This window comes from Coregonus clupeaformis, chromosome 26 (genome assembly GCF_020615455.1).
Source record: "Coregonus clupeaformis isolate EN_2021a chromosome 26, ASM2061545v1, whole genome shotgun sequence".
Taxonomy (NCBI): Eukaryota; Metazoa; Chordata; class Actinopteri; order Salmoniformes; family Salmonidae; genus Coregonus; species Coregonus clupeaformis.
Genome location: NC_059217.1, coordinates 8,667,371 through 8,685,921, shown reverse-complemented (window position 1 = coordinate 8,685,921; position 18,551 = coordinate 8,667,371). Strand labels below are relative to the sequence as shown.

The 18,551-nt window shown below is 44.0% G+C and overlaps 1 protein-coding gene across 1 annotated transcript; it reads right to left on the bottom strand.

Moving 5' to 3' along the window:
* Positions 1 to 7,525: 7,525 nt before the first annotated feature.
* LOC121540177 (protein NDNF) lies at positions 7,526 to 18,053 on the bottom strand. Its single transcript, XM_041848844.2, has 4 exons — positions 17,653 to 18,053; positions 11,776 to 11,979; positions 11,201 to 11,325; positions 7,526 to 9,663 (listed from the first exon to the last, which is right to left on the bottom strand). Exons 2-4 carry the CDS (start codon positions 11,973 to 11,975, stop codon positions 8,270 to 8,272), a joined length of 1,719 nt encoding a protein of 572 aa, XP_041704778.1. The 5' UTR covers positions 11,976 to 11,979; positions 17,653 to 18,053; the 3' UTR covers positions 7,526 to 8,269.
* Positions 18,054 to 18,551: the final 498 nt, after the last annotated feature.

The window sequence follows — 18,551 nt, the reverse complement described above, 5'->3', positions numbered from 1 at the left end:
AAATATAGACTCCTAGCTTTCGTTTGAAATCAAATTTGATGTGATCCTATTAACTTAACATGTTGGTGTTCATTAGGGTTTAATGCCGCGTTCATGTGCTAGTTGGAACTCTGACATTTCCAACGTTCTAATTGGATGTAGTTATATACGTGCCGCGTATATCAGAAACCGGGTTACCGAGGGATTTCCCGCCCAAACCCACTTCCCTTTCCCGAAATGAATAATTGTGAGAAACCGGTCAATTATAGGCTAATACATTATTTCTATGAACAATGTGATGTGAAATGGAGCTGTTAAATTATATGCAATGTCTAAATCTGTCTTCATACAGCCTTCTCTGCTCTGCTGTCTGCATGATCAATAATCAATGCTCTGCGTGTGTGTGTGTGTGTGTTGTAGCCTACCATATTTACTTACACAAAGTCGCCATAAATTCAAAGCGCACGCATTGTTTATGCTGAAACTGTACATGCCACCTTGAAATGCAGTTGATACGGTAACAAAATTGGCTCCAACTTGTCTCTTACTTTTGTATCACATGAGACCTGAAGGAACTAATCTTAATATTCTTTCAAATTCTTCTGTTTCTCCTCGTCTGTTTGTGTATTTGTGTCTCAGTTCACCTTTGTATTTGAGGTTGTCTAACCAGTAGCCTTGTGTCATGTTCCAGTTGTGCTCTAAGACCCCATTGACATTATAGAAGAGCAGTAGACCTATGGAAAGTGCCAGGGGAAAGTCTAGGTGGACCTATTGGATGACAGGAGTGACCAGTAGACTGAGAGGGTCTTTGAGTGCCCCCGTCCCCCCCCGTCCCCCGTCCCCCGTCCCCTTCTGACCTCCCTGTCAGTGCCATGGTCTGGGGGGTCAGGACCAAGATGATTAAAGGCCATGACCCCTTTCTCCCCCATGCCCTCTACAGACCCCTGTAGACTCTCTACCCATAAACTTTCACTCAGCTTTCATGACTACCCCTAGGTGATCCAGACCAACCCTGGTCTTCTACTGTTGACCAGTAACCATACACACACACACACACACACACACACACACACACACACACACACACACACACACACACACACACACACAGTCAGACACACAGTCAGACACACAGTCAGACAGACACACTATCATAATATGGCCACAGGTTTCCCTGGGCTTTTCATCAGGTCTTCTGTTAATGTGCCTTATTCACTAGGTGGCAACAAAGTTGGATTTACCGGGACTGCTAAATTCAGGTTAGATCGGCAACAGGGTCCTATCAGAACATCTATCAGACCATTATACCGAATCATAAAAAGGCCAGAAGATCACTAGCACAACAGGACCAGGACTTAGAACCCAAAGAGTATTGAGCCATGGAACCTTGGATCCAGCTATCCTCTCTCTGTACTGCCAATGATGACTCAGAGGGCCAAAAAGCACAGAAATCACATTTAGGACATGGCAGAAGATTGCACTGAAATAAATACTTTCAGTTTCTTTTTTTCTAAGTAAATATTTTCACTCCAGGGAAACCTCAGTTTGGCAAACACACACATAGTTCCATACAGGATTTTCCGAATGTATGTGTGCATTTTTGTTGAAATACCCAAACCTGATACTGTAGGTTTAGAGGCCAGACCACCTTTTCATGTTTCACAAAACCCCTCAGTCCCCCACCACCCCAACCCCCTATTGCAAGGCTATTGTCAAACAGCCAGCAAACCATTTCCTGCAGCTCCGAGGTCACTGGATAAATTATGTTTTCGTTTGTCAACCCCTGGTCCCCGACGGACCCTGTTAGAGGAGGTTCTTCAGAGGGCGTCTACAGAGATTACAGTACTGATGAAGGGTGAGAAATTACAGGCACTTAGGAGTGAGCAGAGAACCAAGGGACCACCCCTACGAGGGTCCTACTAGGCATTCATACTGTATAAGTGTACACAAACACATATTTCCTTTCATGTTCTTGTATTACACTCGTGAGCGCACGCGCACACACACACACACACACACACACACACACACACACACACACACACTCATACAACACACGTAAAAATTGTATACACAAAACCAACATATATAGACACACTAAACCACACACACACTCCTAGATGGTAAATTACTAGCAGTTAAACAGTGAATTCAGTGTTAGTGTATTATCACAGCAGCCATACATTGGTTGAGTCCTTCAGCTGGGGTTTGCAGAAAGAGGTCGTTTGAAGTCTAGGGGTCACAGGTCTCTCCCTGCCCTGGGACAGGACAATGAGTGCTGGGGATGGCTCTGGGCATCAGCCCCAGACGTCCGCCTGCCTGACCTTCTGCTGGTTTGGAGCAGAACCTCAGCAATGATCTATACCCTGAGCCGCAAAAGTAGAATCATGTTCATCATAGTCTACCCCTCTGTATTGTCCTGCCAGGGCTCAGTATGCGTTTGTGCGTGTGTGTGTGTGTGTGTGTGTGTGTTCGTGTGTGCGTATGTGTATGTGTATATGATTTGTATTACACTAACTTGGAGCATTGCAATGCCCTTGTTATGGTGTTGAGTTTCTAGAAAAATATGAAATTGGCCCCAGTGTGGAGCTGAAATGTCTGACTAAACCCGTCCTCAGTCCACATCTTATTTTCCCATAGTAGCCTAGGTACCTTGGCCTCATTCTGCTCTACAAAACGTATAATAGTCATGAGAGAGTCTACAGTTTCACTGCTTTCTCTGCCAAAGGGATAATCATCTCTGAGAAGCACTCCATGTTCTTCTTTAGTTTAAAATCACATGAAAGTGTCATAAACAGAGGCTGTGTGTTAGTGTATGTATGTGTGTGTGTGAGGTGCATAGCTGTCTGTCTCTGTGGGTCTGTATGCTTACCTGCCACTCTAGTGGCTGTTTCTCCTTCACAAACTCGCCAAAATTGTACATTAGGGATTAAGACCGGTAACCGGGATCCTGGGAGTGTCAAATCTTCACATTTCCCGAAAAAATTAAATGACAAGACCCGCGAAATTACAGAAATGTTCCGCCCGATGTCGAATTAATGCAATTCCACAAAATACACAACATGCCAGCAGTAGATTAGCAAACAAGAAAATAGCACATTTTCCAAACAGGTCTGCACACGAGACCCGAATGCAGTTAAGAGTTCTCACCATGCAGAACTGAAAATTCGATCCCGAAAATAAGCCAGATTTCTAGAAAACAGTAGGCTATATTGATTAAACTGGTGTTGAGAACAACGCGCCTGAGGTGGGCGGCAGCGGAGTAAGGAAATGAGGAAACAGCCATTGGGCCTAGAAAAAGCGCAGAGAGGAAAACACCTTAGTTATGATAAACTGAATGAAAATACTGGAATAAAGTAGGCTAATACAATTGAAGGCATGTATCAAATTCTGACTTATACTGAAACTCCCAAAGTCGTATCCAACCGTTCTACTAATTTAAAGCAATAGTCGTGTGTGGTTACCTAGATTATTTCAGTACCATTTGGATTGGGACAGCGCCATCGCGCTGCTTTGATACAAACATGGGGGGACTCTAGATAAATCAGATAAGTCAATCAATATCAGATATTTATTTTCACTGAATCTCCGTTTGGATATTTGGTAACAATTAGCCTGGGGAAATGTTAGCTACATTGAGGTGAGTGCCAATAATTATCTTTATTCTAGTTTGCTCATATATTAGCTGATCAGAACATTTTGCTAGCATGTTATGCAAGTGGATTTTGCTCTTCTACTCCCGACCAAAAGCCTGTGACTTGTCGGATTATCAATCAATGTGATTGTGTTTAACGGAATCTCTGGCTGTATATTTGGTTAATTGATCTCTGGCTGGACAAGTGGAAGTGGTAGCTCATTTATTCGTTTGCTCATCTATCACTGATCAGAAACATTAAGCATGAAATAATGTAGCCTAAATCAAGTGTATTATTTATGTATTGACTCACGTAGTAGCCTTATATAGAGCCTATGCTATTTACCTATCTTTCCAATCCCACTGAAACCCAAAATCCTGACTCATGTCTCGCATGAAAATTCCTAACTTTATTCTGTAATCCATAGGTTGCATTATCAAAGCACGTCTTGCCTATGCATGTCAAAATACCGCTATAACATTTCCCCCGCTTCACTGCGCTGTCTCGTATTGCTGCCCATATGAGAGTTTCGGTAGAGAATGTGTAATCAACAAACCTTACGAGAGTAGGTAGATATGGACTTTTTTTTAAAGAGTTGGTCCCGTTAAGATACCTTGATATTAAACAATTTCCTCTATTCATCTCCCCGTTATTCATGAGCTGATCTGCTATCTGAATAATCATCAACTCGATTTTGCCAAATAGAAGACATTCTGTTATTCGTTGGAGGTTATGTAGCAAGTTTAGCAAGTTTAGTCAATTCATTTTGTTTGACTGCCATTAGAAAGTTTGTATGATTCGACAACCTCGGGGTGCGCTCTCTGAGTCCTGAGCACGCTCTGTCTATAGGGCCTACTGCTGAAATGCCCTGAAATTATTGAGGAACATGATAAAGCTCGGAATTTATGAAAGGCCTGTTTCGCAATTCACAACAATGTCATTGGCGATCAAAGTTACTCTATCATTACTAAATAGAAGTTTCACTTGCTGTGAAATCTTTACAAAGTGGAGCAGCCAAGCCAGTAATGTGACGCAGGGACAATCTTATTTTGGGAGAACCCTGGCATAGTGACCATATCTTGATATTAAATGCTTAAAATGGGCACATCCGATTTTTGCGGTATATCCCGGGACTCTCGGGATAAATATAAATTAAATCATTCCCGGTATTGACATTTTGTAGATTTTCGGGAAAATATTAATCCCTACTGTACATGCTCACACACTGGCATGTATATTTTGTAATTATACATCTAACATAATACACCCCATAGCAATTGTTTCTCTGACAATATATTATAGTTTATATCTGCTGCATTTGTGCTCAACTAGCAGTCCTATGATTGTTAAACTGGCCCTTGCACCAGAGCAGTCTGCCATGCGTCACACTGGCCTAGGTAACTTCCGACACCAGCATAGTGAATTTGAGGGGCAGGCAAGTCATGCTAACCCTGGCCAAGGATCAAAGCTTGGTCTTTGGCGCACAAGTCTAGTCAATTCTACCATACCTGTAGTGGCATGGATGTCTCCACCCTTCATTCAGCTGCATATATACATAACTCACAGATCAAAGCTCCACGATCATTACTATGTTAAAAAACAAACATACACCGCCCACCAGACAGAATTACACTTTGACTCCGATGTTTTACTTAAAAATGTATGCCAAACAAAAACCATTTAGCACATTTAAAAGTTTAACAAACCAAACAACTCTATGCAGAAGGACTACTTTGTGGTCCTCTGTGGTCCTCTGTAGCTCAGCTGGTAGAGCACGGCACTTGTAACGCCAAGATAGTGTGTTCGATCCCCTGGACCACCCATACACAAAAATGTATGCACGCATGACTGTAAGTCGCTTTGGATAAAAGCGTCTGCTAAATGGCATATATATATATACTTTGAACAACTTACACAGAAAATGTCACAAAAACACATTTACTGGAATAACTGTGCAGATGCAAAGTTTGGTGATAGAATTAGGGTATCTCCATCCGTTTTTTATGTGACCACATTTGTCAAAACATCTTTTAAATATCTGCTCTGAATTAAGATTCAAAGATGTCTGCAGAAAGAATGATGTGTCAGCTATGACATGACACCTTGAATTTGAAGACATTTATTTTGGTTATTGAACTACAGTACAGTAGGTGAATTGGATTTACATGGTAAAGTAATTACGTAATGGAATTACAACATGGGTCCCTGATCTGAACTATACAAAAATGCATAATTATGGATATGAATATCATTCTCTTCCTGGGTATTATTGGGTGTTATTCAACACACTGGCTATTATTGTAATGAGCTCTGCCCCCAAACAAAACCACATTTGGTTGGTCCAGACCGACCAAATCTTTAACAGTCATAGACCTCTATGTTTCACAAGTTTGGACATCACAGTAGAGCACAGTAGAGTAGAGTACAGTGCAGCACAGCACATCTACTTTACTCATAGTAGAGTAGACCAACCAAATGTGGTACAGTACAATACAGTACAGTAGAGTACAGTAAAGTAGATATGTTCAGTACAGTACAGTAGAGTACAGTGTAATACTGCACATTATACTGTACTCTACTTTAGTGTGCTCTTCTGTACTTTACTTTACTGAACTCTACTCTACAATAACGTAGTCTACTTTTCTTTACTTTACTTTACTTTACTGTACTGTATTGTACTGTATTGTACTGTAAACTTGTGAAACATAGACTTCCATGATTGGTTCAGGTTTTGTTCAGCTAGGGCGGACTGACCAAATTTCAACTACTTTTCAACGTCCATGGACGTCTGGTGTCGGTTGGTGCTCAGTGGGTGAGGATGCTTGTTACAGTAAATGGAAAGAGGGTAGGTGTCATGGTAGGTGTCAGTAAGATATGAGAGAGGTGACATTAACTGGAGAGAGAGAGAAGAGAGAGAGCAGCATCTCTCGCCCGTGAGCTCCAGATGAGTGTATATCAAGAAGAAAATGTGAGTTTTTATTTGTTTCAGGCTTATGCTTCCTAAGTGACTAGTATGGAGACAATGAAGGAGGGCCTTGGCTTCATTAAAACTCCATCTACTTCCATTCAGACCTTATTCATGAGTGTGTTGACCCTCAGAGCATAGCACTAGCAGTCCCTACTGACTGGCTTTATTAGTAGGAGTTTACAGGCCTATCCATGACATTCCCACAGCTCTCTGGGAGCTCCACATTATTCCAGGGCAACAGCAGGTTAATGTAAGCCAGGTGGAGCCTCCTCTACGCTTCCTCTGAACGGGGTCGTTTGATTGACAGGGAGTTGTGGTGGAGAATCTGAGCGTTACTGCTCAGAATCGGGTTGTGATGGAAACATGGAGATTCACAAGAAACAGCTGTTTGTCTTAACCACAACAGTCAGGACTTTTCCACTCAACTGTGACCACTCTTAATTACAATGTGTGGATGTGTGTGTGATCGGGTCTGTGTCGGTGTGTGTCTTGCTGAACTCCTCCTCATCTCTTACATGTGGCAAGTGTGTGTGGTTAAAACTGTTACCCTACATCCTAAAACACATGTAAACACGAAACGATTGCAGACACTGATGTGACAATAGTTCTACGTTGTACCGGTGTAGACTACCTTTGACAACTTTTGACACCTGGCATATGACAACATTTACCAATATTCAAATAAGTTCATCCAAATACTTCACTCTGGCAGTCCCATTCACTCTGGTACTGTATGTCCATGGGAAATTTTTCTTATGTCAGTAATCATTTATATCAAGGGTCATGTTATGCGTACATGGACATAACTTAAGCCTAATGTAAAATCTATAGGCACTGTATAGTCTCCTTTCTGCTGATACACTGCTGCAGTGATGCCTGACACCCTCCATATATCTACAGTATCTGATGTTAACTAGCCCACAGAAGAACATGACACCCAGGGTGACACAGGGATTACTTGTTCTATATTTAGTGTTTATGTACATGAATATTGGCAGGACAACTCTGTACATGTGACACACACAGCGATACAGTGGTAACACACAGACCTCCAGCACAGAACACATTTACAGACAGGCTCTAGAGCACACACTGGCTGAGTTACACAACGGAATGTCTCCACAATGACAATTTCCTCATAGAATTTGAATTATTTCTTCATAACAGTAATAGTCATCATGATCAATAAAAACAAACAATCAAACCAAAAGAGGCAAAGAAGTATAAAATAATTTAAATCCATCCTAAATGTGAATAATGCACTGAGAGAACTATACATGGCTGGTAGCTATTGTATCTCTGCAGGTCAACGTAAATTGAAACTGAAGTAACAAACAATTTTGACAGAGGAACGCAAGAGTCATGCAGCGACAGAGAGATGCACAAGATGAAACAGTCTCTTCTCTGAAGCTCTGAAGTCTCCCTGTTGGCAACGAGATTCTGGGACCCCAAGCACAGGCAACAGAGCACCTCTCACCTATGAATCGCCCAAAAATGTGCCAACAATGAAATGTAAACATAAATATACAGGTTGATATCTCTTTCTGCAAACAGTTAAGTCTCTGCCACAGGCCCATCAACTGTGTGAGTAATCAGTCTGTATACACTCCTTAGTAGAATATCACTTAGAGTTAAATAAAACTTTTTTAATATATATATTTATAATAGATTTATTCTGTGCAGTCTTTTAGCAGTATTTCCTCGTTTTCACCAGTTTGCTCTGGTATTTGACTGAGTGACCGCTGTGGCCCACCACATAAACGTCCAGCAGATAGGTCTTGCCCGGCTCCAGCCCTGTGATGGTTTCCGTGGTAACGGCCTTCTGCAGATTGGGGCTATGGAAGTACTTGCAGAGGACCTTCTCTGACTTCCTGCGCGTCTCGGGCCCGGCACACTGGTTCTGCTCACGGCGCCGCTGCTCCTCGCCGTAGCTCTCGGCCACCTCTTTTTTGTAGACACAGAACTTGTTGCGGTCCTGCGTTCCCAGCCAGGCCACAGTGGCAGAGGAGCAGGTACGCAGCTTGTCGAAGGCCTTGATGCGTGTGTCCTCGGGTAGCGATGGGAAGGGCTGCTTGCTGCTGGGCTTTGTGGTGGCCAAAACCTTCAGGGTGGACGCTCCTTTCCTGCTGCCTCGCAGACGGATCAGGTACTTGGCCTTGGGCTTCCCTCGCAGCTGGAACTGCCGTACTCCCTCCACATTCTGGGAGAGCAGCAGCTTGCCGTCACGCCTCACCTGCACTTGAACAGAGTCCAGACAGGCATGCACGAACAGAGTGACCCTCTGGTGGGAGGAGACTGGGGTGAAGCGCAGGAACTTACTGCCCTTCCTCTTGATGAAGACGTCGGACACTTTGCCGTCCTTCAGTTCCACCGTCTTCTGCTGAGCCTCCACCTTGGTGCGGGCGAAGGTGCCCACGTAGGCGGTGCTGGTGTTGGTGGCAGAGTTCACAGCAAACACGTCAAAGTAGTACTGAGTGTCCGGCTTCAGGTCCGACACGGTGAAGATGTTCTTGTTGCCAATGCAGACTTTCTGAATGTCAGAGGCTTTGGGTTTGGCTGTGTAGGAGCGGGAGATCTTGTTGCTGGTGAGACCTCGGTTTAAGTTATTGTCTGAGGGGACAAAGCCAAAGTGAGCAAAGTCAAAGGGGCTGAAGTCCCGGCCTGGCTTTGGAGCGGCCATGAAGGCATCGTCAGCGCTGATCTTAGCCTCGGCAGCACACAGGCTCTTGAAGTTGTGCTCCTTGTTGATGACCACACAGTGCTGGACGGGCTGGCCCATCAGAACGCCCGTAGGAGTGGGCTTCCAGGCCAGCGTGACAGTGGTCCGGCCCAGGGCGGTGATGTCCACCCGGGGATCGTAGGGCAGCTCGGGGTAGGGCTGGTCAGACTCTGGGGTGGTGGTGGCGTACACCTTGAAATTGCTGTCCTTCTCTGTGGAGAGCATCTCCAGCTGGTAGAGGCCAGAGGGAGAGCTGGTGGCCACGAAGGACTCCACATCATTCCCCTTGTAGGAGAAGAGCTCTGTGCCCTCATCTACTGTCACCTGCTGCTGCTTCTGCTGGTCCAGGGGCTCTGGCTCACCTGGAAAACACACAGGAAGACTTAACATGAGTTCCTTTCATATCACAGCAACCCCATCATCTCCTGAGATATTTTTTGCTAACCTCCCCTAATGTTTATTTTATTAAATTTTTTCGGGCCCTGAAGTAAAGTAATTTCCACAGGTGGCTAAAAATGACCCGTTTAATGTGTTGATCCTGTTGAGGTCATGGTAAAGCTCTCTCCGAGCCACACGGACGATTAGCCCCTCACGAGCCAGCGACCATGTTTTCACTCTAAACATCCCCAAAAATCCCAGGCTGGTATTCACTTGGCCCTTCCTGGGAACTTGTGAAGCTATGCTACAAAGAGGCACCTTGTAGCCTATCCATGAGGGAGTCGGTCTCAGGCCTTATTTCAGCTGAGCAAGGAAACATAATATTATGCTTGTCAACCAGAGAGTGGGCTCAACGGTGTTCTAAATTAATGCTAAAAGATCCGATCCGAGGCCGAGACATTCAGCAAAGAGAGGAGCAAACATATGAACAGACAGAGAGGTTGTGCATTTGTGTATTTACAGCGTTCACTGGAAACGAATGCAATCCTGACGGCTAGTGCTCCACTCACACATCACCTTCAGCCTATGTGAATGGCTGCTTGGTCTATGTTAAGCTGCCATGTGTAGCACATATTGGAGATTAACTGTGTTACAGTATTTAGTCTCTATTCTATAATCTATTAGGACAGTGAATGAACATCAAAAAAGCAGGTGGTATCAGGCAAGGAGCCCATTTATTCATTGGCACAGACACATGCACACCTATATAGTTCTACACGTGCACACATGTACTTTCACACCCTCACATATGCACACTATAAAACCACCGCTGCAGTCCATGTCTGGGCTCTAATGGGACTGGGCTTGAGGGAGTTGATTGATTTCTTGTGTTTCTAAGATACTGTCCAGATGGAGAGAGAGTGACCGAGTGTGTGAGAATGAGAGGGTTGAGAGAGAGAGAGAGTCTTCCCTTTGGAGGACAAAGGGAGTATACGTTAGGAATGGACAAGGGGGGTTATTGTACCTAGCTATCTAAAGATGTTTATGGGGGAGGAACGAGGAAGGCTTAATCACATTCTAAACTCTTTACTCATACACTGTGTTTGTATGCCAGCCTGCCAACCAGCCAGCCAAGGGCAGTCTGTTCTACTCAGAGCGCTGTGCCCTTTTCACAGACTACAGATGTGTGGTCAATTCAGACTTCAGTGTGGTCAGTTCAGACACTGTGTCACTAGTTAGTTAATAACCATATCACAACCACACCAAAAAAGCCGACCACCAACGCGGCCCAACCACAACAAAATGTACAAAGTCGTTCTTATTTTATTCAAAAGCATATCAATCAAATGTTGATGTTGCTGTTAGTTCATGTTCATCATGATGATTTACTGAGATAATTGTTTATGTACTTGTTATATATTTCACACGTTTTACAATGTAAGTATTGTAATAGCCTGATTTACATTAGCTAATAATTCCATAAATCACATTTATGTAAATTCCCATATAATTTGTGTTTACCAGATCCCTCTCCGCTGGCCTCCTCAGGCAGCTCCTGCAGAGTTAGCTTCCACTCCAGAGGAGCATCACATGGTGTCACCGTCACAGACAGCGGGGTGTTGTCCTCCTCCACCACAAAGTAGTACCTTCACAAACAAGAAGTAGTGCCCAGGTAAATGACAGGGATCCAACAGAATGCAGGGTTAACTACAAGGTTAACTACTAAAACCATCCTACACACTGAGTCTATGGTCACTCTATGGAATGCTAATGACCTGGGTCTCTATCAGCAGGCATTACCTAAATCACATGAACATCTCCTTCTCATCTACAATGCATTTCCTCATACTAGTATACATCACAATGCATTCCATATTCCCCATGCATCCATTTGCCATAAGTCGTACAGAGCCTACAGTGCTATTTAATGTGGGAAGGCTACAACACTGTTTGTTTTCGATCAATACACAATCTGGTCTCATGCATTTGGTAAAATAAGACATTCAGTACATGTATATGTTTGGAGCAGTCAACCTACATGTTGGTAATGGTTGTTGATAGTGATGGCTGTATTTATATAGACCTAAACTCGTTACCTTTTGGGCGTGTCCCTGAACAGATATCCACTGATCTCGGCTCCGTCTGGGATGACAGAGGAATCGTGGAACAGGGTCTTGTCTCTGATCTGCATCTGAAACAGGCCCTCATCTCGCGTGGGCAGCTTCTGGCCCACTACAACCCCCAGCATTAGAGCCAGGGCCAGAGGCCAGCCCTGAGGTCCAAAACACAGCCTCATCCTCCTGTAACACACAAAGCAGATATGCAGGACCGTCAGAACAAGCATAATTCATGTTAGAAACGCCATAGTAGTGAATATTGGAAATCTTTCAATCAATACTTGGAAGAAGAACTTGAAAATGTACTTCCAGTTTTGCCTGTTAAGTCTATCAGAATGGAAGGGAAACCAGTAACACGCTGCCAAAGAGAGGAAAGTGAGAGACAGAGATGGACAGAGAGAGGCCCCATCTCTTGGAAAAAGAGAGGAAGTGGAAGGCAGACAAAAAGAGAGAAGACACTTTGGACCAGAAAGAGGGAGAAGATCAAGAGAAAAACAGTGGCTAGTGTGAGAAGGCTTCCCTAAGGTCAGAGAAACTAGATTTATGGGGATAGAAGAGGAGGAGAGATTGGCACCAGCCGCTACACTGTACTGTTCAGTAGATATCCCCACGGCTATGGGACGTGGCTCAGTACACAGGTCTTTGCAACTCACTGAGGCTCAGGAACACTCAGATATCCTCTGTCTATTGATTTGGCCACATTGATTGCAGCTGATGGGAAAGCCAAATCCCTGGTGATTTGATCAGGATAATGATGGCAGATTAGCCAGATACTTTACTGCCATTTACTGCAAGTGAGAGTGTGTCCTTTTAATAACCCCTCTCTCCCTCCTCCTTGCCCTCCTTTTCTCTTTCCCTCTTTCTTTTCCACCTTAGCTTTCCATCTATTTTTCTCTTGCAAATATAGCTCATCTTTGCCTCTTGCACACACATATAATCTCTATCCCTCCCTCTTTCTGTCCTTGTCAAACAGACATCCTCTCATTCCTCCCTCCCTCTGGAGAGACAGATAAGTCAAACCAGAGAACCCAAAGCTGGACATGCTTCCATGCTACAAACATGGCTTCATTACTACATTGTCCTCCTTTTAAAACACAAGCCAGAGAAAAGCCCTTGACAGCTGTGTCAATTTCTCCCTTCAGTCCTCTCGTATCTGAGCTGAGCCTCCCATCATCCAGCCAGGCTTCAGAGAGGTGAAGGAAAGCCTTTTAAGTGGTACTTTGAGATTTGACTCCCAGAGAGGAGATCCTTATCTCAGCTTGTCTTATTCCACTTCAGAAGCGTGTCGGGCGGAACAAAGACATGTCTATTAATACTCGAGACAGCCCTGAGGTGGTATGTACAGAGCTCTACAGAGTTGTCTCTCACTATTCAGCCCCAAAACAGAGCACATAGGCTCCCAGAGGCCCCAGTCCCTGCTGCACCAAGCCCACGTAATGACACTACTGGACGGATGTCATCAGATACGGGATATGTGCGCTCTCAATGATTAATTAGTGTGGTATCGTCCAGCAGATTTGCTTGCGAAATGTTTTGGCATAACCCAACATGCACTTGATGTGCTGTTTCCAATGTAAGCAACTTGCCCACCGTGTGTGGTATTACTGATTCAAACTAATGGCTTGGGTTTGAGTTGGTCAAAGTGCTGCAGTATCCCAAGTCTGAAAAGCGTTACCACTAAATGCTACGTTCCTCTATCCAGACTCAGATCCCATGTATGAGCCATCACTGAAAGATGACACCTGCACATTAAAACAGTTGGATTTGACTGTGCTAATGTCTGGACCTTGAGGTTGTGTGGTGCAGCACAGGCAGTATGTCTGGGTCATACAGGCTGGAATCTGGATCGTTTGTGCATGCATGAGACTGCAAGCCTGCCTCTACCATTCGCAGGCCATCGAGTTAGCTCCCGTTACCAAAATAAAACTTCAAAAAAGCTGCATCTGGAACAAATAAAGCCTAATGTTTAATTAGAGTGAGGGAGAATGTATGATAGTAATTTGGGGGGAGGATAATTTGAAGGCAGAGCCGGCCACAATCGTGTCAACTTTGTTTTGCTGCCGTTTTTTATTTATTTATATATTCATTTATTTTTCAGTTTCACTCCGACTGGAACTTTGTTCAAAACATGAAGCTCTTTTGGTTGTTAAAGAAAAAGTCTAATGCATAATAAATGGTAAGTTGTGGCAGCTTGAGGGTGGGGAGGGGGTAAGGATAATACTGAACAGGTTAGGTGCACAAAGCATAATTAAGATATTAATGATGGAAATAAAAGTCTGTCACAGTTCAACTGTATAACCCATGGTAATAACTAAGTAATAACGATAAGAGCGTCTACTAAATGACTTAAATGTAAATGTAAATGATATAACTTTACAATGACAGTTAGTTCCGCCTGAATTCCTACGACAACAACAAATGAACCAGTGTTTACCCTGTGTCTTTATCATGCCTTTACCAGAACTATGTGAATGACAACTTAGCCAGATAATAATATTAATGGGATATTTCTGGATGTTGGCAATGAGGCTCTTTATCTACTTCCCCAGAGTCAGATGAACTTGTGGATACCATTTTTATGTCTCAATCGATCCATACATTAAACAAACTAAATGTATTACATGATAAAGAAGTCATAGTGTGTGGTCAGTTTGGTTGAAGGATGTAGGTGTTTGTTTATGAATGTGTTTATATGTGTGTGCTGTTTGAGATCAGTTGGTGAGTCAGTGTGTGTTTAAGCTGGTATTCCAGAAGTCAGTCAGTCAATGTAAAGCCAGCCCAGCACAGCCTGATGACTAGCACATGTAATCAGTGTTTCTGAGTGACAGAGAACATGTATGCACAACAGAGCAGTTTACGCCTGTCATTCACATGGCCCTGCAGAAGTTCTGCCCTCCAACTGTCCAACATGAAAGACCCATGTGGAGAGTGTGTGAGGGCCTCTGTGTGCGTGTGTATATGAATGTGCTCGTGTGTGTGTGAATGTATAAGCATGTGTATGTAAAAGAAGATTGTGTGTGCGTGTCTGCGTGCGTGCCTGCCAGTGTCTGTGCGACGTGTACACCAGCCACCCGACTACCTCTACACTATCACATCCCCCCTCCATCTCTCCATCCCTCCAATGTCTTCTCTGGGTCGCCCTGTCTCCCTCCAGCCGCAGTCCCAACCCCATCCTCCCTCCAGCCTCCCTTCCCCAGCTCCATAACTCCCTGTCAGGACGGGTAAACCTCCTGCCGGCTCCCACATGGAGCGCATTAGCAGGACGGGAGGGAAGAAAATACACTTTAATTTCAACACAAATAAAGAGACATTTAAGATTCCCCCCAACGAGATGCCTGGCAGGGCTCACAGGACCTGGAGCCTTTGTTTGATTTCTTAAAGCTGCTCTGAAGGCAGGTTTACAGTCGGTAGGTCTTCAGTAGCAGACTCCATCACTGCTGTGCTGTCACTTCAGGGCCAACCAGGGGATTGGGGATACAGACAGGCAGGGCTGAGGGCTCAGAGGCTGAGATGGAACCAACCACATATAACCTGGGCCCATTCTGATGGCGAGCCAAACCCAGAGCACGTCTGGTGCTCTTGGAGAGCCAAACAGCTCATTAATGAATTGATAGAGACTGTGGTTTAGGGCTCCGGTCCAGGGGCAGAACATTTGTCTGCGCACAATGTGAGTTTCTCTGTTTGTGTGTGTCTTCTAAACCGTCAAACTCTTCTCACCCAGAGTGTGTATAAGTCTACATCATTACTCACATTCTGTCTCTAAACCATCCACATCATCATCATCAGCCCACAAAGATGATGCTGCTGCTGGGACAATAGCGTGTTCAGAAAGGGGAGCCTATTTTCCATCCCTGCCTGCCTCTCTCTCTCTTCTGTTTTGTGGTCCATCTCTGAGTGAGGCAGCAGTTAGCACAGCATCCTGGAATGTTGCTTGGTGGAGCGGGTCAGGTCATAGGGCACTTTCTATTACTGCACAACAAATGAGCCATTCAAATGAGGGGCGCACCTTTGACTGATGTGCACTTCATTGCTGTCATTGTGACTAAAGGGAAGAGCACACAAGATTAGCCCACAAAAAGCCCCATGGGAAAGAAGTGGTCCACTCTCTGCCCATCAGCATATCAACGATAAGGGCATAGAACAGCATCGTGGGAAATGAGTCAATCATGTCTCCATTATGTTCTGCTGGGCAGAGAGCACAGACCCGTTCTTCACGAGAGAGATCTGTCAGTCTGAGGGCACTGCCTCTGCTTGTGTCCATTTGAGGAGGCATAATGAGGGATTTGCAGAGTGAATGTTTTGGACACTGGGAGAGGGTGTGGATATAATGAATAGTTTAATGAAGGGAATAAAAACCTGTCGCTATGTCCTTAATCTTCCAGTAACGACTCTGGACGTGACATCCCACTCCAGCGGTCCGCACAAAGCAAAGGCAACGAGAAGGAGACTGTATATACACTGCAGCTCGTCACTTCTCCGGACGCATAAATGGCAGCAGCAACACTGGCGGAATTCTTTCAGCACAGAGTTTTCATATGCAAATCACGGTTTAGTTACGGTATGCAACACAGACTTTCCCATTTTCAGACTTTTGTTCATGATTCATTCTCCTGAGAAAGTACGGGAGGCAGAGTGGCTTCTCTCTGCTACTGAAAACAGTTATTCAAATTCCCATTCTGAGTCTGTCTCTCATTATACTCCTGAGCCCAATGGGGACTGCAGCTGAAAAAAACAAGGTGAATAACGGAAGCGCAGAACTTGGAATTCCTTACCTTCTGATTTCCTTCCGTAAAATTCATAACAAATTTAATTTATACAAATAATTTATAAACGAATAACACGTTTTATCAATCAAAAATATATTATTACTACTCAAATAAATGTCTGTCTAAAAAAACATTGAAATAGACAAGTTAATAAGAGAGGAATAATATGATAAATTATCAAAAAAATGTAACAAAAAATAATTGTTTGCTGCTTTTCATACATTTCAATATGCAGTAGTTTGTCTTAAATTGAAGAGGATTTTTAAAGGTCTCCAAATGTGAGTATACGTGTGTGAGAGAGTAATCAGAGCAGGATAGCCGTTATAGCGCAGGTGCGGGGGCTCGCACAGGGTGGAGGAAAACTATTCCAAAAACGTATGTCCCATTTAGTCACAAATCCTCCCAACATGTGTGCATGTTGTATCGGCAAGCACCACTATAAAAAGGGCAAGTGAAGAGAATGTATGCCACGCACTATAGAATGGGGCGAGAACGCATATTGGTGAATTGCGTCTGGCGGCTTTGGAGGGTGCTCCGTCACCCCTGAGAGCATGGGAACCCCGTTCTGAGCACAAAGCAGGGCGCCTCAGACCCAGAGCCCCGAGCCCGTGGACACTTCCTTCCGCGTGTCCTTTTCAACTCCCTCAAAAGTGCATCCTTTTTACGCGACATTCATCGTGCCAAGTGAAATAGAGGCCACAGCCAAACTAAGGGAACCAAATTTAAAGAGCATGCGAGCCCGGGCTTGATTGAAATGTGTTTGATAACCTTAACTTCCCGGAGTTGTAAACCACAAAAGCCCTTCCCCTCTATCTGGCAGACTTTTCAAAGGCAAGCGTTCTTTATTCGGAGAGTCCCTCTCTGTTTTTATTTTTGATGGAACTGTCTCACTCTCTCCAAAAAGCGCTCCACAAACCATATAGAGTAGACTAGGCTGTTACAAAAACGCAAGCATGTTGCCCGAAGCAGCGTTTTCAATCGATGTGGTTTGGCTATCATAAGTTTAGGCTACTTCATGGGATATTTATATAAAACAGAGATCATGGGAGCCACGGATAAATATAACATATTTTGTGAATGAGCGTCTTACCTTTCAGATTTAGGGATGATGAAAAGAGTTGGAAAGTTGTATGAATATGTTGCTTTTCCTAACCAGCGCAACAATTCTGAGACCACAATAAAAAAAAATAACAAATGAAGAAAAAAGACAATACAGTTGTCCTTTTCAGTGTCCAATAGATTCCTTGAGTCAGTTCTTGTGTGGTGGCAATCGGATTACAGGTCTGGTGCGTGGTGGCAGTTCTGGAGGCTTGAGCCTTGTTTCAGAATCTGAGTGGGTAGGTATCCTGAGTTCTGGCAGCGCGTCCGTCCCCTGCCGTGCGGCTGCTATTGAGACTCCGACTGAATTGGTAGGCAAACTGGTGCGAACTTCTGTCTCTGCGCTCTCCCAAGGAGCACTCCGATAACCAGCCACTCCTCCTGGATATCACAACCCCAACAAATAAAAAACCAACCAGAGACCAGCCAAAACCAGCAACGGACCTATCACAAACATGGAATCAAACTGACATCACTTTATGAATGAAAAACCTATACTTCTAAATTACTTTGGATTTACTTTGAATGGCTATAGCCATACCAAGTAGACCTAATTTGTATAAAATGGATGACAATTACACACGTTTTACATACGTTGTATTAAACCTTTTTTCTTTGCATTCAAACTAAAACTTTTAAAACATTTTTCAATCGAATAAGGTAATATCCCTGCAAGGTGAACACTAAGGTTGAACTTAGCGGAAATACTTGAGAGAGGTGTCTGTAAACCTAGCGCAAAGCAAAACAAAGCATAAATCTGGTGTCTTCACCTCTGTTATTTTAAGAGCGGGGATCCCCTGTGAGCTGTTTACGTACGTCCTAATGCGCGCAGAAAACGAGCACACTTGGGTAGCACCCTTTTCAAAATCACGCAACCCTCGGGCTACATTT

Excerpts from the sequence above, each read along its gene's own strand:
- LOC121540177 (XM_041848844.2), bottom strand. The coding sequence starts at position 11,975 with ATGAGGCTGTGTTTTGGACCTCAGGGCTGGCCTCTGGCCCTGGCTCTA. Across the intron at positions 11,326-11,775 it reads TTCAGGGACACGCCCAAAAG|GTACTACTTTGTGGTGGAGG; the intron begins GTAACGAGTTTA and ends TTGTTTGTGAAG. Across the intron at positions 9,664-11,200 it reads GGCCAGCGGAGAGGGATCTG|GTGAGCCAGAGCCCCTGGAC; the intron begins GTAAACACAAAT and ends TGTGTTTTCCAG.